The 24,180-nt window shown below is 43.0% G+C and overlaps 1 protein-coding gene across 2 annotated transcripts in view; it reads left to right on the top strand.

The window, feature by feature from the left end:
* Positions 1 to 23,885, top strand: part of ccdc170 (coiled-coil domain containing 170) — a 75,896-nt gene extending 52,011 nt beyond the window's left edge. The window contains exons 9-13 of one of the 2 annotated variants that reach the window (XM_059648817.1): positions 7,058 to 7,258; positions 8,479 to 8,652; positions 11,440 to 11,682; positions 13,504 to 13,740; positions 22,651 to 23,885. In XM_059648817.1, the coding sequence (XP_059504800.1) occupies positions 7,058 to 7,258; positions 8,479 to 8,652; positions 11,440 to 11,682; positions 13,504 to 13,740; positions 22,651 to 22,929 (1,134 nt within the window). In that variant the 3' untranslated portion in view covers positions 22,930 to 23,885. The remainder of the gene's footprint in view (positions 1 to 7,057; positions 7,259 to 8,478; positions 8,653 to 11,439; positions 11,683 to 13,503; positions 13,741 to 22,650) is intronic. The other variant, XM_059648818.1, reaches the window with a different exon arrangement.
* Positions 23,886 to 24,180: the final 295 nt, after the last annotated feature.

Here is a 24,180-nt window from a genome sequence, read left to right as displayed (position 1 = left end):
TAATAATGTATAAGGTTATTGGGAAAAGGCTGGAGATAGGCACTGGGTAACGATAATCATTTAAAAAGCCAGTGTGGCCATGATGACTGAGTGGCCTCATTCTGCACCATAATAATTCTGTGGTACCTCCAGTAGTACCAGAACTGAGTAGCACCCCAGACAGAGTCAGCATGGATCCCAGACAGAGGAGATTTGTGTAGTGGGCGCCTGTATGGGACATTGTGTGGACCATAGGGAGGGCACAGGCCATTTCACCAGCTGCCCACCACCCAGCACCCACAAATGATTTGACCTTCCTTCTTTCTCAACAAGGCCATGCCTTTACACTCTCGCCCCCTTGCCACTGCTCAGCTCTTTATAACAGTGGAGGTGGCTTGGCCACCTCATCTGGGGGATAACTGGGCACTTACAGCCCTCAATTGGCATAAGGTAGGCAAGCATAGGGGCACCTTTTATGAGCAGGAGGTCAGGGGTGAGCAAGAAAGCCCCCTGGCATCCTTTACTTCCACGTATAACATGCCTGGCCGGGCTGGGGCAGGCTGGATAGAATGCAGTCTGTGGACGACAGAAAACGGTGCACTGTTTTTCAGATTTTGAATTTAAATCCTCTAAAATATTTTCGGATGTCTTTAAAAGTAAACCATTCCCTTTGTGCCGAGTCTATTGTTACAAAGGTTACCGTGAACAATTCGGTCTTTGTTACGCCTAAAGAAAGACAAAAGAAACACCAGAGCCTGGTTTGTTCGCAGGTTGTAAGTATTGTGGGAACATTGTAAATTTAACTGGAGGAATCAGTTCCCATTTGGGTCGAGATGAAGTGATTACCGTGAAATGTCAAACAATGGTGTTGTTATCTGGGCATTTTGGTTCCAATGGGAGTATTGACCCAACTTTAGGGAGAGCTTTGTGCTTGATCATTCATTTCCACTGAGCCCAGGGAGCTGCTTTTTAACTGCTCTATACCTAACCAGCAAGTGACTCTTCATACTGCCAGAGGGGGAAGATATACAAGGTTGAACATAGATGTGTTCGGCAGTTGCCCGTTTCCTCTAGTGAACGAAATTCTCTCAGGGGATGGGGCATTGGATGACACAGTGGAATTGAGGACCTCTTCCAACTTTACCCCTTCGCCCACTCGTTCTGATTCTTCGTGACTGTAGGCACAGGCTTAATTCTGGGCCAGTGTTAGCAAGCAAGTTATTAACAGACTGTGTAATAGGAAGGACCCGATGATGGTACCACACGCTAGCTTCTGAGTCAGAATGTTGTGGGTTTGAGCTTCATTCCAGAACATCTAAGTTAACACTTCAGTGTGGTGCTGGGGTTTCAGGTGCCACGTTGGGTGGATGAAAAAGATCCCTTCAAAGCCAAGATGGAATGTTCCTCCTCAGCGTCCTGACCAATATTTTCCCCTCAACCAATATCAGTGAAAGAGCTGAAATGGCCCTTTTCCCAGTACTGTACATGGGAACTTGCGCTGTGCAAATGGCTGAAACCTTTCATACATCACAACGGTGACTGTATTTCAAAAACCTACTAATGGATTGTGAAACAGTTTGGGACATTGGGAAGCCGTGAAAGTTTCTGATAGAAGTATGAGTGTTTATTGTAGCTGGAACCTTTGAAAATTGTGCTGGATTATCAGTATGGTTTATTGCCCAAGCACCCGGTCTCTCTGTCTCTGTCTCTCTGTCTCTGTCTCTCTGTCTCTCTCTCTGTCTGTCTGTCTCTCTCTCTATCTATCTAACTCTCTATCTTCTCCACAGCACTCCTTCCTAACCCTTGGAGTGGCAGACTGCTCTCCTAGATTATCCAAACATTTTGTGTGGGATTTAACCCAGTCTCCTGGATTTGGGACAGGAGCAGAACAGCACGGAGAATTTTAGTGTTTGTGTAACATTAAGTGGATATATGAGGCCTTTGTACATTTGACTTTCTGACTGAAACGGTAGCACCAAAACAGTGGCAACACACAGTTGGGGAACACGCACACAGGTGTAGGCCTTTTGTCCCTGAAGACAATTATTTAGATTACATCAGAATTGTACCTCAACTCCATTTGCCTAACTCTACTTTGTATTCCTTAATGTCCATGCCCAATGATAATTTATTAGTCTCAGGTTTGAAAAATTCAGGTTTGGACATCACCCCTAAATGGATCTGATCTGGATGGTATGATGCCTCCACTAAAGGAATTGGTTTCATTCCATCCGCCACCTTGCAAATCTGTTTATTGTTGTGTGAGGTGATGGCCTTGAAGGGGTTAATGTTCACATTACATTGGCTGCACCAACTCTGCTGGTGTGGTTGGAGAGGAGTTGCGCTCGAGCTTCTGGGAAGAGCAGATGTTTCTGTACCAGCTCCTTAAAATCTTAGGAGTTACGCCTGTACAAATGCAGTTGTACTAACTGCTATTGTGCAATAAACCTTCTTATTATCTATGACCTTTTCCTCCCTGTAGATGTTCTACAGTGATGTATTCTCTCGCCTGATCGTTAGCTAGGCTCAAGTCAGAGGAGGACTGGTGGCAGTACCTCAGACAACCCTTACCCAGTACTACATACTGGTGAAGGTGGCAAAGACCATAAGCTGCCAGCAGTGTCCTCGTGGGTGAATACATTTTGCACATCTCAGTTACAACACTGAGCGCCTTTCAAATTTGAAGAGCTGAGTTGGCTTTTCACTTTTAGCGCCAATATTAGAAAAATGATGTCTAACTGAGTCCTACCATTTGAAGTCAGAGTTGGCAATGCTGCTAACAGTTGGCAATGCTGCTAACAATGCTGGCATATGACATTGCTGCAAAGCAGTTAGAGACCAATACTCATGTACCTCGTCAAGAACTTCTATACATTTAGGTTCTCAGCAGTTGGCAAGTGCTGGAATATACACAGAAACAACAGCTAAACAGCTGTCTGTGAGAATGCTGGAGAAAGAGACAGTGTGGAGGAAGCACTCAATCATTGAAAATAAGAGCAGGAGTAGGCCATTGAGCAGCTCCAGACTGCTCCATCTCTCAATACGATCACGGCTTATCATCCAACTTAGTACCCTGCTTTCTCCTCATATCATTTGCTCCCTTTAGCTCCAAGAACTATAACTAACCCTTTCTTGAAAACATTAAATCTTTTGGCCTCAACTACTTTCTGTTGCTGACAATTCTGCAGGCTCCCCACTCTCAGTGAAGAAACTTCTCCTCATGTCAATCCTACACGGCCGCCCAGACCCTTAGAAGGAAAGCGCCACAGACCAAGACTAGTGTAGCTATAACAATTAAACATCAATGGAAACTGAACTGAGAAGATTTGAGAGTGATTGCATAGGGAAGTAAAGGGGGGACAAAGAAACACGGTAGGGGAAAATTATGAGGCAGTTGGAAAAAAACAGATGTTATTAACGCAAACAAATGATTAGAGTAAGTGTGACTTGTCTTTGGTTGTTGAGCTGCCTTCTCAGTGGATTCCAGGAAGTGAACACGTTATCTAGGCTGGCGTTAACACACACTGAGAGTGCGCTGCGTTGTGTGCAGTATTTCCATTGAGAAGTAGGCATAAGGCCCCATCTGCCTGTCTCAGTGAAAGATCCCATGCTATTTTCCATAGTATTGATACCATGCACCAAATGCAATTAGTCTATCCAGTAGGAAAGAGTGAAATTGGAGGTATTCTTCTGAAGGGAATTTATAATATGCTAAATAGCAGACACAGTTTTTTTTATTGGTGGCACTGATCAGGTGATAGAGGGATTTATCACTGACTCAGTTTGGAGAAAACATCAAAATGGGACAAGATTTTCCTGGGGCTGAAGTACGTTTGTAATGGAGTTCCCCAGAGGTCAGTATTGGAACCCTTGCTTTTCTTGACCTATCTTAATGACATGGATCTTGGTGTGCAGGAAACAAATGACACTAAATTGGGAAGAGTTGTAAACTCTGAGGAAGATATATGTGGAGTTCCATAAGTACATTGGTAAGTTGGTGGAGTGGCCAGATAGGTGGCAGATGACGTTCAACGCAGAGAAGCTTGAGGTGATGCACATCGGGCGGAAGAACGCTGAAAGACAACATGAAATAGTGGATACAATTCTAAAGGGAGTGGAGGGACCGGGGTGTATACGTGCACAGAGGAGAGAGAGAATGCAGTAAATAAAGCTTACAGTGTTTAAAAACAGAAGTTGCTAGAAAAGCTCAGCAGGTCTGTGCATACAGTGTTTTCGGCTTTATTAATGGGGCGTAGGTTATGAGAGCAGGGAGGTGTTGTTGTACAAGACACTTGTTAGACCTCAGCTGGAGGATTGTGTACAGTTGCTACACCACTATCAGAAAGATGAGAATGCATCAGAGAGGGTGCAAAAACAAATTACAAGAATAGTTCCAGGTATCTTCTGGAATTCTGTGTCCAGTTCCAGTTGTCCAGTTGTAGGAAGGATGTTATTAAGCTGGAGAGAATTGTCAAGAGTAGTTCATGTATAGAATGGACTTCCAGAAGGGTTGTGGGTGTGGGAACAGTTGTAATGTTTAAAAAAAACTTTTGGATAAGTACTTGAATAAGAAATGTTTGGAGGGATACGGACCAAGTGCAGACAGGTGGAACTAGTTTAGCTTGGGGTTATGGTCGGCATGGACTGGTTGGACCGAAGGGTCTGTTTCCATGTTGTATGAGTCTGTGACCCAATGATTCTGTGACTTTATGAGAAACTTCAGCTCTGGGGGTTGAATCAGATAGGAGTAGCTGCATGTTCTTCACATACCTCGTTCTGGGAAGGCTGCCCAGATTAAGGTGGGATGGGAAGAGATCTGTATGCCTATTACTGATTGGGTGAGTAGAGTAGGCAAGTGGCATTGCATCTGCCATCCTTTGTTATAATACTGCCAGTATGTATCAGACTGCTATACAAACCTTTATTGAACATAGTAAGAGGGCGTTGTCAAATAATCAAGCAAGAAATCAAATACTTGTCAGTTACAGGTGCTGCTTCCTGATGTGTGTTGTCATTTGCCTGTTTCTGCCAGTTATATCTTCCTTACACAGAGGATTTGGAAAGACACAGGTAAATCAAAGACTTATTTGCGGTTTTTGCAAATGATGTGGGGTCTGTAGCTGAGTGGCCGCATTCCTGTTGCTGATCTCTTTAAAGACTGCCTCCTTCCCCTGGACCTAGTTCCTTGTGATCCTGAGGCTTGCAGATACAAATGATGCAAGGGGGTTATACTTCACTGAGTTGTAGAAGTTCAGTGTTTCTCAGAAACTGTATGACTAATATCTTGGTGCCAGGCCTTTATGAATTGTATTATTGTACAATTCTGTTCACTGCTGAGTAGGTGTTGACTATCTAATCGCTGATGCCAGTCTATGGAGCTCTGTGTTTATCTATGGAAGGAGCAGTCTTATTATACAGTTTGCTTAATGATACACCATGGTTCTGATGAGCTTTGAAGGTACAGTCGGCCTTTGGGAGACCAGTTTCGGCTCAGGCCAACAGTTCAACGGCATCTGCTCATTTGAACATTGCGTGCCTCTCTGACAATCTTACAAATGCAAGCTCAGAGCCTTGTCCGCTGTGATTGGAGGTTGGGACATCAGATATACATGCATCCTGAGTCCATCCATAAAACTTTTCAAAAGGTGGGGCTCTTAAAACCAACCCAGCAGTACCAGTAACTGAATAAACGCCCAAACAAAGAAATGAGTCAGGCAGGGTGTCTGTATTTTTGACTATGTTCTGCTTATGCTAAATGCTTATCAACTGGAACATCTTTATTAATTATCAGGTAACAATGATCATGTAGAAGCAGTGATGGAGTCACTGACATGCAAACATTTTAAGTATTATGTTGTGACTGTGATGCAATGTCTGGAGGGAGCTATTTATTCAGAACTATGGAATGGGAGTGCTCTAGATCTAGGTGATTAGCAGGACACCACCCCTACTTCAGCCAATGCTTAAGTGCTTGTAAATGCCACAAAAATATTCCAAACAGGTCTTTAAAAAAGGTAAATCTGCAGGCTTGAAACTCAAGCAGAAAATGCTGAGTGTGCACGGCAGCTCTCTGGGCAAAGAGCAGAGGGCAGGCAAATGTTCCCTAGAATTGAAGGTTGAATGACGAGCAGGCATTTTTTGTAAGATAGGAAAATAGAGGAACAGTGCAGAGGGCGAAGAGAGAAATCTGCACATGCATTTATCAAGGTCTCAGTTAATGCATTAATTCTTTCAATTTTGCCCCACCTAAACTCGTGGTTTGTTCATCAATCTCCCGTTCTGATGATGCAGTAACCAGCCTGTTCTCTTCGCTGACATTTGCTGCTCCCAACATTTGCCTGCTGCAGTGCTGAATTCAGGGCAGATACACTGACCATGGAGTGGAATCCAACTGTATCATTAGAACTGTACCAGCACTTAAAGGGTTGAATGATGATGGCAGGTTGCATCCTCTTGGCTTGAATTTATTATCCCCTTAAGTTCAAAGTCAGTCATCAAATTTTGTGTTGGTTATATCACAATATTTGATAGGATAGGTTCCAAGATGCTATTTTGTCTGAATGCTGGAATCAAGACAAAGGGAAACATTAAAATGAAAGCTAGGGTATTTAGGAATGGGGTCAGAGTGTAATACCTCAGACAAAAAGGGCAATAGATACTCAAGGCCAATTGAGTTGTCCAAGCCTGAGCTTTTAACTTGGTGAGGGAATCGTGGGATAGTGAACCAAGGTGAGTAACTGGGATTCAGAGTACGGAATAACCATTGTATGGTGGGACAGGCCAGAGAGACTTAATTCATATTCAGGATAATTAAGGTGAAGAGATATAGAAAGAGAGTAGGCCAGCAGCTCCATCTTATTCTCTTTTGGAACATTAATTTGTAGCGCAGTTCTTGCTGCATTGTTGACTTAAGTTTCCACCAATATTTACCTTGAAGCTTTACGTGAGAAAACCTCACTGTCATGCCCTAGGGAGTTGTTGAAATCTTCTTGCCATTGGTGCTGAGTAACACATCAAGATGACATTGGCACCAAACGGTGACAGTGGGCTTTAAATTTGTGCTTTCTTGAATTCCCAGACAGTACCACAGCTGGAAGAGAATGTAACCAAACTGACACTGCAGCTGGAAAAGCAGGTGGATCTGCACCAAGCTGCACTGCAACGTTGCATCAAGGCAGAGCAAGAGCTGTCAGAACTTCAGGAGAAAGTTCGATTCCTGGAAGGAAACCTGCTAACTGGAGACGTGATGTGTGATACCTTGAGCCAGGACAAACAGAAAGTAATGCTACTTAAAGTTTGTTTTCTCATTGTTTCAGCATCCAAACTGCTTTGATAACATCAAACAGAAAACTTTGACACTTGGGCTTTCTCCTTCAGTTTTCCTCCAACCTGCATTCTTTCATCCTTTGTGTTGGTAAGCCTCCTCTTTAACCCCAAAGGACAGGACATTTAAGTTTGTAAAAGTCTCCAGGTTTACTCTCAGCTCCCTGCCACAGGAGTTCATTAATTAGCATAGACCAGCTCCTCTCCTGCTTCAGCTAAGGCCTCTTAAAGCTGTAGGAAGTGAAAGTGGACATATTCAAATGTTGGTGCCAGGATTAATACTGAATGCCAAGCACCGTGCCAATGTTTGATTGCTGCAGCTCTCAAACTGTTCCCGGCTTCCTCTCTGTTTGAGACACCACATTCCGTAACAGCAGTGTGTACTATCTACAAGATGCATTGCAGAAATTCACTAGACAGCCTTAGATAGCACCTTCCAAACCCTCAGTTACTTCCATCTAGAAATATAAGGCCAGACACAGGAACACCACCACCTGCAAGATCCTCTCCAAACCACTCTCAGTCTTGACTTGGGAGTATATTGCTGTTCATTTAGTGTTGTCGGAACAAAATCCTGCAACTCCCTCCCAAAGGGCATTGTAGATCTACCTGTAGTGTGTGGCCTGCAGCAGTTCAAGAATGCAGCTCACCACCATCTTCTCAACAGCAACGAGAAATGAACAACAGCATCTGGCCCAGCCAGTAACACCCACTTCTGACAAATGAATCTTTTCTAAAAAAAGAGTGTTTTGAATTCAGGAAAATGCATGAACATTGAGTAACTATTGACAAGTATTTTGCTAAGCTGGATTGCCAGCTAAACTATGATTTTTCTCATAGTCCTGCTATTAAGTAAGGCACTATCTTCACTGGATGCCAAGATAGAATAGCAAAGCCTGTGCCCTCCCCTTGACTCGGTTCCTTGAACTCGTCTGGTGAAGTGCAAAGATGCTGGGACCTGAGGCTGTTTTTAAGGACATAGTGTTTTGGGTGTAAGCATGACTGTAATAAAAGGGAGCCCAGACTTAAATATGCAGCAAGGAATGATGTAAGCATTAAACAGGGGATAATTTATATGAATATTTCTGTATCTTCCTTGAAAGATTAAAATGTGTTTGCAAACAAATAGTAAAAATGCATGCAAAGTAACTCTGAAAATATTCATTTTCTACGAAGTATCTGAAGTTCTTGGAGGACATAGCAGAGAGGATGAAACTGGAGAGGGTGACAGCAGAGATTGGCTTCGATATGCAGCTGGATGCAATTCTTGCTCGTGCTGATCAGCTGGTTAAAATGGAGAATGAGGCCATTATTGAGAACAAGACTGTTGTGTACAACCTGAAGAGAAAGGTAGAATGATCGGAGATTTACAATTCTTCTTATCGTTAGATTTACCATCAGTCAGATTAATCGATCATGTAACATATTAGTAACATTACAAGTAAGAAAAAAAACTTAATGAAAATTCCTCAGCTATGACTCTTCTACATCCTAACAGCTTACGTGGTCTCACTTAACCACTTAATCTCCTGCACCACCCAAGCACAACCTCCTTTCTCACACTATACAACCCACCAGCCTTGTTCCTATCTATCTTGTATGATCGATCCTATCTACAGATCCTATCATACTCACCATCATTGCTCAGACCTTTGAGTATAAAAGTTGGGACGTTATGTTGAGGTTGTACAGGACATTGGTGAGGCCTCTCCTGGAGTGTTATGTCCAATTCAGGACTTCGCATTACAGGAAGGATATTATTAAGCTAGAGAGGGTTCAGAAGAGGTTTATCAGGATGTTGCTGGGAATGGAGCATTTGAGTTAGAGGAAGATGCTGGATAGGCTGGGACTTTGTTCACTTGAGCATAGGAGGTTGAGAGGTGATTGTATAAAGGTTTATAAAATCATGAGGGGTATAGAAAGAGTAAATGACAGGTGTCTTTTCCCTAGGGTGGGATATTTCAAGACTAATGGGTATATTTTTAAGGAGAGAGCTTTATAAAAGACATGGAGGTCAATTTTTTACACAGAGAATGGTTAGTGTGTAGAATGAGCTTCCAGTGGAAGTGGTGGATGTGGGTACAGTTAGAACATTTAGGTAAGTACATAAATAAGAAATGTTTGGAGGGAAATGGGCCAAGCGCAGGCAGGTGGGACTAGCTCAGTTTGGGATTATGGTTATCATGGACTGGTTGGACCAAAAGGTCTGTTTCTGTGCTGTATGACTCTGAGTCTCTATCTGATAACAGGATGGATTTGGGAAGGAGATTGACGGAACTAGTGGGATGTGTGTTTCAGGAGAACGTACATTTTCAGGTGGTTAGCAGCCCAGCCATACCAGGCAGGAGCATGTCTAATCAGTTCCTGCATGTAAACTGGAACCAGTACTTCATACAACCAAGAGTGGTTGCACTCCCAGTACCTTGAGCAACCAGTCTTGTTGATACACACTCATTGCTTGCATTCTGGGAGGTCAAATCCTTCTGATAATTAAAGCCAAAACACAAGTCCCCAATTTGTTGTGATGGGAGTAGAGGTTCCCTTATAATAATTAAACCCAAAACACCCAGAGAAGCTCGCCTCCCCTTATATAATCTGTTAAAAGTGTAAATGAAAGAAAATCCCTGATATTCACTTTATAAGCAACAAGTAATAATTTATTTATTTAACCTATCAGTGAGCAAATGAACAGCACTGCTAACAAACAGAACAATTCCTCCCTAACTACTAACTATTCCCTGACTGAACTAAATTCTACTGGTATGCTGTTCCAATAGACACAAGTCCCAGGTATATGACCCAGGTAATAAGAAAAAAAATTAAAACTTAGTCTCTCAAATTCCACACAGAATGTGACCTCTGGAATGCTCTGCGTTCTCCATTGTCTCTCCAGTCATAAATACCTTTCTTCTGCGGATCCTGCTGTCAAGGACGTTCTCTCTTGTGAATTATTCTGTGAGGAGTCTTAGCAAGAAGTGCCATGGTACCTTTTATGGATAACATAGTGCTTTCTTAGAGAGCTTGGAGATTTCTGTGAGAGCTAGCTGTTTATTTCTCAGATGGTAGTTTGCTCTCACCCCGATTTTCAAAAACCCTCTCCTTATGTACCTTGGATGACATATCAATTTTTTTACAATAGCATTGGTCCAAGGTTGTCAAAACCATCAGATTTAAAGTCAATTGGCTTTCAATTGTTCAGTGCTTGGTTTAAATTAATTGGCTGATTCAAACTAGTTGCCAAAACATCAAAACAAACCTTCCAATTCACTAGTATGTACACAACTTCTTCATAACAATTCTGAGTTGAAAATATTACCTGGTTCCTCCCAACTGTCCATCATCAAGTCATCTCTTGTGCCTTTACATCAACCTTTAACAGAGACGGGAAGTTGTAAGTTACTGTTATGGCCAGTTGATTCAGATTTAACACTCACACTTATAGAAAAACTACAACTGCACACAGTAACAGTAATCAAGAGTCTCCCAGGATGAGAATTTATGGGCTTGTACAATCATTTGCACCAAAGGCTCTTTTCAAACTTTTTTCTTCTTGGTCTCTTAGCTATTTGTACACATGAAGGTAGCAGATTCTGATGCTGGAGGATAGAATCCACTGCATTTTAGAATCATACAGTCCCATGTCAGGAACAAACAGATGTACGGAAAACGCCTTCTACTCCGTCTTAAAGAAATAATAAAGAAACCTTTAGGGCATCCCAAAGTGCTTTAGAGCTGAAGTACTTTTGAAGTGCAATCATTTTGTACTGTAACCAATTTCTGCAGAGCAAGCTCCCACAATAGCATTGAGTTCAGAAATAGATAATCTGCTTAGTTGATGTTGTTTGAGGGATAAACATTGACTAGGGCAGGGAGAACACCTACTTATCTCAATGTAATGGGAACACACACAGCCACACGAGGGGCTTAAAGTCTTAACCAAATGTTGGCATCTCTGACACTGCAGCACTCTCTCAGTAGTGTACTCAGATGCCAGCCTGGATTAAATGCTTATGTCACTGGAATGGCTTTTGACATAAAGCCTAAAGCATACTTACTGAGCTAAGGCTGTCATTTTAAAGAAATGAATCACTTTTTGTCTAAGAAGGTACAAGAGACTGACTCTGTTTGCTGTTCCAGCTAAAAGCCCAGAAAGATGAGTTAGTTAGCAAAGAGCTGCACATGGACCTGCTGAGGAGAAAGATTACACAACTCGATGCAGAAAAACAAACACAAACGGCACTGGCAGTGGAGAGAGACGAAGCCAACTTAACTGTGCGGAAGCTGAAGAAGAAAGTGGAACGCCTCGAGAAGGAACTTGTCACAGCACGTACGTCCAGCTTAGATCTGAAAGCAAAACTCTCTGACACTCAGGAGCTTAAGGTAATTCCAAAAATCCAGGCACTCTGGCCACTGATCCATGCACTACTGGCTTCTGTTCAATTCTGCTGATGGAGATACTATTACCATTAGCTTTGAGGGCTGCTGCAGGATCAGTGAAATTGGAGTTCTGCAGTTGAACAGGGTTATGTTTGACTGTCTGCTTATGAAAATCCAATGTTTGACCCTCCATTGTAGATGGTGGATGTTGCTTAGTTCTGTATCAGTCAACCAAGTTCCTCTTCACATTAAAGAAAGGACCACATGAAGTTACAAATCATAACCTGAAAAGTAACCTTATTGATCTGTTCTTCCAGATAGTGCAGTGATGTTACTTTAATTTCTGTTCTAAGTACTCCTTGTACTGATTCATCTGAGTCAGATAAACAATGGGAACATTGGTTTATTGAATTTGTTGCTGATGCATGTTGTACAAATCAAGTAGCTGTAAATAACTAGATGTATGGAAAAATATTTCTGAAGAAGGGTCAAGGCCCAAAACGTCAGCTTTCCTGCTCCTCTGATGCTACTTGGCCTGCTGTGCTCCTCCAGCTCTGCACCTTGTTGTCTCAGATGCTCCAGCATCTGCAGTTCCTACTGTCTCTGTATGGAAAAATATTCCAGGTTTTGTTGCTTAAGGGAAAACAATTTTTGTTTTTATTTTTCATTCTTGGTCCATGGACACTGTTGGCAAGATCATGTTCGATTGTTCTGTGTTGGATTATCTGAGCCTGCTTATTGCTGATGCTCACTGTGCCTGATTGGTTAAGTCTGGACATGGGCTCAGAGCAAAGTAAACAAAACTGTAGAAAGATCCAGAATCCTGGGCTACCAGTGACCGCAACTGTATCATGACCACAGATAAACTACAGCAGAATTTGTTTTAACCGGCACATTAGTGAGCTGGCCCTCTTGATAAACCGGCAAAAATTACCTACTTCAAATACTGCAAAGATTTTTGTATTATTCTGTCCAAGTATTAGTTTAAAAAAAATTATTTACTTCAATGTAAATATACGTGTTGTTCTATTAAATGGCCAAGCAAAGTACCAATAGTTGATTCAATTTTCTCCTCAAGTACTACAACATCCAAATAGTCAGTTAAAGGTGCAAGGCTCTGTTCTGGTAAGTTTTGTTTAAGGCAAAGTTGCGTTATTATTTAAGTGATTTATGCTGACTGTGAAGCACAAAAGTGATGTGGGTATCCTCTGCATTGTTTCTATTACTTAGTGTTTTTACTTTGATTAGGGGGAACCTCTTGATCAACTGGAATATTTGATCAATCAGCACACTTTTGGTCCCATAGGTGCCAGATAATACACAGTTTACTGTATTTATATAGAAACTAGTATTATCTCTGCATAGATCTGCGAGATAAAATACACAGCAGGGCTGGCCAACATGCGTTGGCTATCCATAGTTTTCCTGAGGAGGTGATGAGACAACTGTATAGCTTCTTTGTCAGTTTGGAAGGCAGTTAAGAGTTAATTATTATCAGTCACATATACTGACTGGAAATGAACAGCAAACTTCCTTCTGTAAAGGACATTTACGAACCATTTTACAACACGTTCCTTTTTACTGATGCCTGCTTTCTAAAGCTGAATTCATATTTCTAAGTTGTCACAGTGAATTTTGAACCTGGATTACTAATCCTGGAGCGTAACCACTACAATACTGGGCTGAATTAGTTGGCTGATGCTGAAATGCAATCCCAGCTGTATAGTGGGACATCGGACAAGCATTTGCATTACTTTCCTGTAGTTAGTTAATTGTGCTTAATTCCATTCAATAGCATTGCCTTCCCGTCCAATATGCCTGCAGATTAAAACACTGGAGCAGAGCAAAACAATAGGTGAGCTGAATAAATCTATGAAGAAGTTGGAGAAATTGAAGGAGACAGCTGTTGAAAAGCTTAACACCACAAAGTCAGAGCTGGACCTCACTGAGCTTGAGGCAAAGGAGGAAAAAGAGCGAGCCCGGAACATTCTGGAAGCTGTGGGCAGTGAGCTGAAGACACTCAAACAAACCCTGCAAGAAGTGGCCAGAAGAGAGAGACAGGTAGGGATGCTCACGGAAATCGCAGCAATATGTCACGGGCACTGGAAATCTGAAATAAAAAGTGGAGTCAGATTAGAGTTGAAATATGTAATTCCGTTTCTCTCTCCACAGATGCTGCCGGACCTGACTGAGTATTCCCAACACTTTCTGTTTCTGTTTTCGACATAAGAAATGGAATATTTCCATTTATGGAAGCACTAAGGTGTTTTTACAAAGTTTAATGGCCATAAACGATGGCTCGGTGGTACCTCATTTGCCTCTGAGTCAGAAGTCTAATGGGTTAACTCCTACTAAAGTGTCTCGAGTATCTCCTGTAGGGTGACATTCCAGTGCAGTGATAAGGAAGGGCTATATTGTTGAGTATCTCCTATAGGGTGACATTCCAGTGCAGTGATAAGGAAGGGCTATATTGTTGAGTATCTCCTGTAGGGTGACATTCCAGTGCAGTGATAAGGAAGGGCTATATTGTTGAGTATCTCCTGTAGGGTGACATTCCAGTGCAGTGATAAGGAAGGGCTATATTGTTGAGTATCTCCTGTAGGGTGACATTCCAGTGCAGTGATAAGGAAGGGCTATATTGTTGATGGTACATGCTGTCCTTTGGATGAAATGTTAAACCAAAGTTCCTGTTCGAAGAAGAGCCAAAGCTTTCCTGGAGCTGTGGTTGACATCTATCCCTCAACCTGCAGATTACTTGCTCATTATTCCATTCTGTTTGTAGGCTCTTATTATTGGGACATTGTCTGTGTCTGGAATTTTCAAAATAATGTGTTGGCTGTAAAATGCTTTGTGATGTCCTGAGGCCATAATCTGAGAAGCATAAAACCACAGAAACAGTGAACATTGGAACAGGAGGAGGGCATTCAGCTCTTTGAGCCTTCTCTGCTATTCAGTCTGGCCATCCAACTCAGTACCCTGTCCTGGAGACAGTAAGGATTGCTGATGCTGGAAGCTAGAGCCAATGAATGTGGAGTTGGAAAAGCCAGCAGAGCAGACGGCATTTGAGGAGCAGGAAAGTCAATGTTTCGGGCCAAAACCCTTCATCAGGACTGCGGAGGGGGAGGGGAGCCCAGAAGCAAATAGAGAAAGGGGGGATGGGGCTAGGGGAAGGATGGATGAGATGGAGATAGGCAGTTATTGTAGCTGGCCAGAGGGAAGGGTGGAGCATCCAGGTGAATCAGAAGATGGACAGGTTGGGGGGGGAGAGATTTTGAAGCTGGTGAAGTCAATATTCAGGCCATTGGGTTGTAAGCTCCCAGGGTGAAATATGAGGTGTTGTTCCTTCAGTTTGTATTTGGCCTCACTCTGACAGTGGAGGAGGCCAATGAGGGACATGTTCGTCCACATCTGAGGAAATAGTCTCTGCAATGTGTCAAATTACTTACTTTCAAAAAATATATGCAGCAAAAAATGCCAACAATCCTTGATTTTTAAAGCAGACCTTTTCTCAGTTCAGTTTATAATTAAAAACAGATAAAAATAAAAAGACATAGTCATTATGTGGACACTGAAATTTGCAAGAACAAACTGGATGGAGTTTTTGGAGGTTAAGTGAATTAAGGAATACAGTGCTAGGATGGATAAACAGATTTGAGATTGAGGTCAGCCATAATCTAGTTGAATGGTTAAGGAGGCATGAGGGGTTGAGTGGCTTCCTTCTATACCCGTGTTCCCGCCCATACTCCTGGCACAGGACAGAGTTTTTCAAGGGGGGGGCATTTTCTTTAAAATGGGGAATGATTTAGGTGGCTACACATAGGTATACGGCACACTGTATCTCTGCAGCACTCTACAATGGCAAGGACAAAATAAAATGCCCTGTTAATTATCAACAGCACTGGAATGCTTTGTGTTGTTGGCAGATGCGGTTGTTTCCTGCTTCATTTGCCCAGAAGAGGGAGTGTTTCATTGCAAAGTGCTAGACTTGTGTGCACCATGAAGCAGAAGAAGCAGCCGATGGACAGGCTTTCAGGGAGGTTTTGTGCAATGGAGCAGAGAAAAAGTTGGGCAGTCAGGACGGTGAATGTTTTAGTGCCATTTTACAGAATCTATGGACAGTGTGGAAAACATCGGGAGAAGAGAGGACATTTGGGAGTGGGTTAAACCCATGATGACAATGATTTCTTAGATCAGATTCTACAACCAGTGTTAAACTTCCGATTCATCAATTTATTGTTTGAGGAAGGTTTAAGAAAACTGAACATTGTGTTTGAACCAATATGGCATCAGGCGTGTATCAGATGCAGTATTGGCACAGAAGTTTGAATTGAATTGATGTGACTGCGTGTCCAGAGACAATCATGGCAGAGTCCAATTTCACCGGCTTACTTTTAGCAACTGCCAAAACCCCAATTCCCAACACTTCCTAATCCACACCCAAGTTATCTTGTTAGGCATTCTGTCCACTTTCAAATGTCTGTCTGTTCATTGAGAGTTACAGTTACCTGGTGGGATGAGAAAGAGACAGTTCCCAAGTTCCTGCTGATAGTAAGGGCCGTGACATCAGCCGTGTGTATCAGGTCAGCACAAGACCCCTTTGGTTTTATATATTTATCCATGGGATGAGAGTGTTGCTGGTTAGCTCTTTATTGCAACATTCATTAACCAGAGGGCAATTAAGAATCACCTACATTGCTTTGGGTCTGGAGTTACATGTAGGCAGTTTCCTTCCCTAAAGTGTATTAGCGAACCAGATGGATTTTACAAGAATTGCCTAATGGTCATCATTAGACTCTTAATCCCAGATTTTTAATCCAATTCAGATTCCTCTATCTGCTGTGGCAGGATTCGAACCCAGGCCCCCAGAACATTAGCTGGGTCTCTGGTTTAAACAGTCCAGCACTAATACCACTAGGCCATTGCCTCCCTCATCTGCTGAAACTTTAGAATTGTGCTGCCAATTGGCGAGGTCTGTGCGAGAGGTGAAGTTTTATTGGTTCGATTTTGCTTGACTCATGGTATCTTGTGAATTCCTTTAACAGAACTTGAACTACTTGTTGTAGATTATTGTCCGGTTATGGGCTGTGTGTGTGTGTGTGTGTGTGTGTGTGTGTGTGTGTGTGTGTGTGTGTGTGTGTGTGTGTGTGTGTGTGTGTGTGTGTGTGTGTGTGTGTGTGTGTGTGTGTGTGTGTTTGTGTGTGCGCGTGTGTGTGTGTGTGTTTTATTGATTGTTTAGACCACAAGAGCTACATGTCCCCAAATGAAGAAATTACCAAGCAAGTTTCATTGTTTCTCACTTACACTTCAACTCAAAATCGACATAAATTAACAGCACAGTCACAGGCTGCACAGATGACAAATTAAACTTGGAATAATCAATACAGTAGCAATGGACCTGATGGATTTTCAAAGTGTCCACTCTGTCTTTATGGCACCAGTTTCCTCTTCTGACCTCTGATCTTCCTCGGGGAGAATTCCAACCCCTTTCCCTTAAGGCCGCAACTTCCATGTAAATACAGAGTCCACGTAAACCTATACAAACTTTTACACAATGGTACACTTCTTTCTGGAACCTTAACTCTTAGCTCCCATCGATTGTGCTGATGTGTGTTAAGTCTCATACAGTATACCCTTAGGAGACATGCTCATGATGTCATCACTGTATCAGAGCATGCAACTTGATGGTATGACAATCTCATACTCCATTTTACCTCAAATCAATGGAAGCATGACATTCTACTGAAATCATGCTCCTCTGTTCTAACTGAACAGATTACCATTTCTTCAGCCACATAAGTGCCTGAGGAATGTAATATGTGTACATAATGCTCATCATAAATGTCTGTTGTATTCTTCAATACACAATATCCATGGCCAGTTTTTTTTATATTACAAAGGATAACACAAGCATTTTTGTATCCGGTAAAGACTGTTGGAGGCAAACTACACCGGAATGGATCTATCTTTACCATTGAACGATCTGTTTTGGGCCTTTAATAATTTTGCAATGAATAAAACAATGGCAGCAATCCAAGATGTGCTTTCTACCTGTTTAGCGCTCTGACTCAACTTGCTAGTTCCCCTGTCTCTCCACCTCATTCTGTTTGTCATGTGTTCTCCAAATTTTAACTTCCTTGTAGGTGCTGACCTCAAATCAATAGCTGCCAGCTCACATAAACCAGTCTTCTTTGTAACCAACAAATTATAGCTGTCCCTCAACAGAAGATTGAGCTCTTAAAAGACCTCTTTAAGCATTTTTAAAAACAATTAGAGATTTGCCGAACGGATTTTCCTGACTGCTACTGCTCCTGGGTCAAAGGTCATCACAATGTGCATATATGTGTGTGCTCATGACTGACAGAATGCATGTGAACCTATATGTGTTTGATTAGCGAGGGGAGCCCAGTTCTTTGGGAGGGATTGGTGAGCTCAGATGACTGGATGGCCAGTTTGCAATGCACTGTGATGCCAGCAGCATGGGTTCAGTTCCTGTACCAGCTGAAGTTACCATGGAGGATTCTTCTCCTCAGCCTGTCCCCTACCTGAGCTGTGGTGACCCTCAGGTTAAACCACCACCAGCCATCTCTCTCTTATTGTCTGGTCCAGGAGGTCTATGGTGACTTCATCTTTTATCTGGAAGGACTCATCTGTACGTGGGGAAAATGACGTGAGAAAGGCTGAGTCACTCAAATTAGATTCGTAGTTGCAGAAAACTTGGGCAGTGTTAATTGTAACTTTGTAGTCCCTTTCTGTTCCTCAATTCACTTCACCAGCACAATAGCAAGATCATGAATCGATTGTACTCGTTAATTGGAAAATACACCTTGTCTTTCACACGCTGTGTGATATCGCCCACATAACATTATTGCCTGCAACAAACAGGATGTCAAGGAAAAAGAACTATTGTAAAATGTTTTGTTCTGCAATTTGACCTTGCTGCTTTTTACATTTTTAAAGATTTGCTTCTTGTTGCTTTCCCCCTTTCTGACTTGCACCTGGTTATTGAAGAAGTGGGATGCTGAGTGTGTGCTGCACTGTAGGACGTGCCTTGTAGCAGATAACGAGCCAGAAATGCCCCATCAGCCCTTTGTTCCCTAGTACAAGAAAACTGAGGGAGTTATCCCCAGTGTCCTCACCAATATTTATTCAGCAACCAACATGGTAAATTATTTGTTATTGTTGCATTGTTTGGCAGAACTTGCTGTGAGCAAATTGTCTGTCAAATTTCCTTCATTGCACAATAGTGACTACGCTTCACCTATACCTCATTGTTCATGAAGAGGTTAGTGATAATCTGAGGCACTATATAAATGACAGTATGTTTTTCCATGGGATTGGCTGCTTCAAGACTGCCCATTCTTACTGGCATGTTACCTAGTCTTCCTCCTATCCCCGTAAGATCATTTCTCCCTCATTCCCTGCCCTGAATCATAGAATCCCTGCAGTGTGGAAGCAGACCATTTGGCAAATCCAGTCCACTCAAGCCCTCCGAAGAGGATCCCACCAGACCCACCTACAGTAACCCTGCATTTCCCATAGCCCATCCACCTGGCCTGCACATCCCTGGACACTATGGGGTTAATTTAGCCTGGCCAATCTACCCTAACCTACACATCTTTGGATAGTGGGAGGAAACCAGAGCACCCGGTGAAACCCACATGGACATGGGGAGGACATGCAAACTCCACACATTCCTCTCGCATTCCACAATTGGGCCCCTTGAACCTCAGCTATAAAGATGGACGGGTAACTGTTTTCACATATTCTATATAATTTTATTAAAACCTTTCTTTGGGGTTCTCTTTCCTTTTAAATTTCTGCAGTGTATGCACGTGCTATTTCCACGTGCTCCTTTTTTCAATTTACTTCACAAAATCACAGAGTACAAAGAAGGTCCTTCGGCCCACCATTCCTGTGCTGGTCCTCCAAAGGAGCTGTCCAGTGAATCTCGGCCTCCACGCCGCTCCACTCTTTCTGCCCATGGCCCTGTAAATGTTCCCTTTTTACATATACGTGTGCAAAAAGTCCTATTGCATCTACTTTCAGTCAGAAAGAGTTAGATCAAAGCCAATCAAGATCTTTTAAAAAAGACATTTCTATTAATTTCTCCCTCCATCACCATCCCAGCTTCCTTCTCTGCCTTCTCTCGCAACTAAGTTTCCTTCAAGTAAAATATTTCTATTTTTCTATCCAAGCCCACCCCCATTTTGAACACCCCCATTGCTTCTACCCTGAACCCATTTCCAATCAGTTAAAACGTGCCGTGTGGCATTGAGAGACTTGGCTGTTCCCTGTGGTGCTTCAGGGCCTGTAGACAGCCAAGCTGCCTGAATGGCTTTTTCCTATGCTGTAATGACTGTACGCTAGAAATTAGAACAGAGGAATGTCATGTGTAAATGGTGAAATATCTTGCATTTTCTAAGCTTGTGTATTAAGATGTTTGCTGCAGTTAGATGTCCTTCTGTTTCTGCTTCACTGTTAACTCATCTTCCCGTTGGCTCATTTTTATAATCTCCCCAATCTCTGTCCGTGCCAGATATTTTGAATACTAAGCCCTTATGCTAAGTTTAGCATTCCTACGTAAACCACTGTGGCCATCGTTGCCAGTCCCACTGCTCTGATGAGCCTCAGCTGTCCTTACAACAGCCAACTGATTGTTAAATATGTCTTGATTTTTCTCTTTGCAGATCAGTCGTGTTTTTAGCAAGCTTGAGGCATTTTTTCTTGAATCCTCAAAATGTGAATTTTGGAAAAGCAATGGGGTAGGAAACTCCCAATAGAAATGGGAAAGAAATGGCAAAGCCTCAGAATCAAGGGGGCCAATTTAAGACAGAGATGAGGAGGAATTTCTTCTCTCAGAGGGTTGAGAGCCTTTGAAACTCCTTGCCTCGGTGAGCTGTGGGGGCTCAGTCCTTCTGTATGTTTAAGCTTGAGATGGCTAGATTCTTGATTAGTAGGGGAATCGATTGTTATGGGGAAAAGGCAGGAAAGCAACATGAGGAATGTTGGATCTGCCATGATCCTGTTTAATGGTAGAGCAGGCTTGAGAGACTGAATGGCCTAGTTCTGTTGCTATTTGTAGCGGTTTGTTTTTGTGTGAGCTGTTACCTCCCCTCCTACTTATCCCACCAACCATTATTTTCAGCCCCTGTGTCCTGAATGTCCATTGGGAATTGTCTCAAATTCCCCTCATCACTTCATCAAGTGGCCACTAATGCCCTTTCTCTGTGTATTCCAGTCGTTGGGCCTGGGGAGGGAGGAGGCACTCAGGGTCTGATTTTATATTTGGTAATACTGTCCATTCGTCAGATCAATGAGCATTTCACATTTAATGTGGTCACTGAAGTCAAGATCAACCTGCAGAATTGCCCAGAATGGAACATTGTCCCTGTGCCAGTGTTAACTCTTCAACTGGAGGTGCTGACTTTAGCCTTATTATAATGCCCAGTGTTTCTGAAGTTCTCTTTTGCCTCTCTACACTAAAGGGCTCCTTGCTTGGTTAACTCTGAGTGAAAGCATGTTGAATGCCTCCATTAGCTCTCTCCTTATCCTTCTCAGGTACAATGACAAAATATTTCTACAGTATGCCTGCAGCAGTTCAAGAAGGTAGCTCACTGCCACCTTCTCAAGGTCACCTAGGGATGGGCAATAAATGCAAGCCCAGCTAGCAACACTTGTGTCCCATGTGTGAGAGACCAAAATGAAACACATTTCTAATTTCAGCTGTGCCTTGTAGTACATAATGACGCTTGTACACCACATTGTCACTTCATTCTGACTATTCATTCGGAAATATTCACATCTTCGTTGATCCCCCGCCCCCATCGCAGGAGAACCTCTGCTCGCTGGCCTATGTCCATTTTACCAGCCCTTGTAAATGCCAGCTCATCCAAAATTCTCACGCCTGTTTTGTAACCCTGAACAAGTCCCCTTCACTTAATGCTCTCTGACTGATGTTGGCACCCTGTCTGACAAGGCCAGGTTTAAAATCCTCCTCCTTGTGTTCAGAACCACCAATCACCATGTCCCTATCTATCTGCGTAACCTTCTACAACCTGCCGAGAAGTATTGTCTACCTCAAAATTCTCGGTATTCTGTAAGGTTCCTGAGATCCACGTTTATCCTTTCAAACTCGGTTGACGACAGACCCAGACTCCTCACCCACTCCTTAAAAACACCCCACATGACAAGCCCATTATCTCTGTATCATTCTTGTAAATGTCCTCTGGACCTCCTCCAAGACCATTAGATCTATCTTAAGATATGGGGCCCAAAACCGCTCACAATATTCCAATTGTGATCTACCAGAGCCTTATACAGCCTCAAAGTATGTTTCTGCTCATGTATTCTGGCCCTCCTGAAATGAATGCTGACATTGCATCTGCCTTCCTAACTGGCAACTAACCCTGCATGTTAACCTTAAGAGAATCTTGAATGAGGACTCTCAAGTCCCTCGTCCATGTGTGTTCCATTTGTGACTGTATGTTCCGTTGTCTAGGCTGTATGTTGAAATCCCCTCCCTGAACTCCTGACATTCAAGCTCTCCTTCGCCCATAAAGACAATCCTTTTAGACTACTGGTTTGATCTGCCTGTCCTAATGGTGTCCTTATGTGGCTCTGTACCAAACTGTGTATGATAACATCTCTGTGAGGCACTTTACTATATTAGACATTTTATTTGTCTGGTGCAGGCAAGATGAACCAAAGTAATCTTCCCATGCTGTAAGTTTATTTGGTTCAATGACAGGCACTGTATAAATGCAAGCGATCGTTCTTGCTGTTTCTACGTTTTTAACCCAACTCTCTCAAAAGAGGTTGATGGTGATCTAAGATGGAATATGCTGTGGGTGGCTGATGCAGTTTAACTGTGTCCTGATGCACTTAGTCGTGTCTTCGTTTAAAATTAAACCCTTAAATGTATGTGTTCCTCTACTGGACGATTAACAGACTGTTGCACATTTGTTATTTCAGCTGTTGGATTTCAGGGAGGTTGTCTCGCGGATACTGGGCCTGAACATTGATGCTCTTGCGCTTCCCGACTACGAAATAGTCAAACGGCTGGAAAAACTTGCCCAGGCTCACCGCACGTCTGCCATGACGGCGCTGTGCCTTGAGAATTCGATGGGTAAGCTACACCAGGGCTACCTGGCAGGATGCGAGGCCAGGCAAAGGTTGGCCAGCAGTCTGAACCATCCAGGCTGCAAGCCAGTGCCTGCGTTGCCAGCACGAAGACCGAAAAGTAGTTCATGAGAAGCTTTAGAAATCGACGAGCATCAGTCTGCAATGCCCGGATCCAGTTTGGATCGACCATTTCAAATTATCACAGTCTTTCTACACCCCACCTTTCCTGCCATGATCTTGCAACCTTGAGCCCAAGTGGCCAGCTATGCTTCAGTTAATAATCCCTGACGCATGTCAGAAGTGGGATCAACAGCTACGTTCTGTCTGTAAAAGTGACCCTCAGCTTCCAGTTGCCTGTGGCTTTATAATACAACCATGTTCCCTGGTCAACACCTCTCCCTCGGGTTTGCTGCAGTACTATAGCGAAGCTCAGCATAAGCTGGAACGACAGCACCTCATTTTCTGCTTGGGGACTCTGCAATATCAAATTCAGTAATTTTAGAGCAAGAACATCTTTTTCCATGTCCTTTAGCCATCTCCACACCCCATGCCTTGTTGTAACATGGACTGCTTAAGCACAGCCACCCCATTTTCACCTCCTTATTGTCCCCATAATCAGCTTTACTCCTTCCCTGGTTTAGTATCACCCATCCCTTTGTCCACCTAATGTCTTCCTGCCTGTCTGGGCTTTGTCTCCAATTAACTACTCACTCCTCCTCCCCGCACACACCCCCCCCCCACCTTACTCCCTGTCTTCGTCATAAGTACCACCTTTTTCCAGATACTATCAGTTCTGAAATAAAGGTCACTGGACTCAATATTTCCTCTCCACAAATGCTGCTCGACCTGCTGAGTTTCTCCAATTGTTTGTTTTCATTTCGGATGATTGGCTAATTCAGATTGATTAGACAAACAGGTTTAAAAAGTAAACAAACAGTCTGTTCAGTAGATGTTATCACGCACCCCTGGAGCAGGTGGGGCGAGATTAATTCGGGATATCTGGTCGGCATCGACAAGTTGGACCAAAGGGTGTGTTTCCAAGCTGTACAACTCAGTGATTCTATGACTTGAACCTGGGCCTCCTGGTTTGCGGGGGGGGGGGGTGGAAGGACACTGCCACTGCATCGCAAGAGCCCTTGGTGAGTTATTTTAATTTTTTTATTTGGCAATACTGTTAGGATAGTGTATGACTTGGAGGTAGCATGCAGTTACTACCCTTGATTTTCTTGCAGGGGAAATCATAATAGGGGAGGGCAGCCACAGTGGCACTGGGTGGTCAATGTGTGATGCCATCTAGAATTTTGTCAACTTCAGAGATGAAGAGTTGTGAGAGCATGGAATGCGTTGCCAGCAGCAGTTGTGGAAGCAAGGTCATTGGGG

Source organism: Stegostoma tigrinum, chromosome 9 (genome assembly GCF_030684315.1).
Source record: "Stegostoma tigrinum isolate sSteTig4 chromosome 9, sSteTig4.hap1, whole genome shotgun sequence".
Classification (NCBI taxonomy): domain Eukaryota; kingdom Metazoa; phylum Chordata; class Chondrichthyes; order Orectolobiformes; family Stegostomatidae; genus Stegostoma; species Stegostoma tigrinum.
The sequence above is the reverse complement of the archived record's forward strand: the minus strand, read 5'-3'. Positions and strand labels throughout refer to the sequence as shown.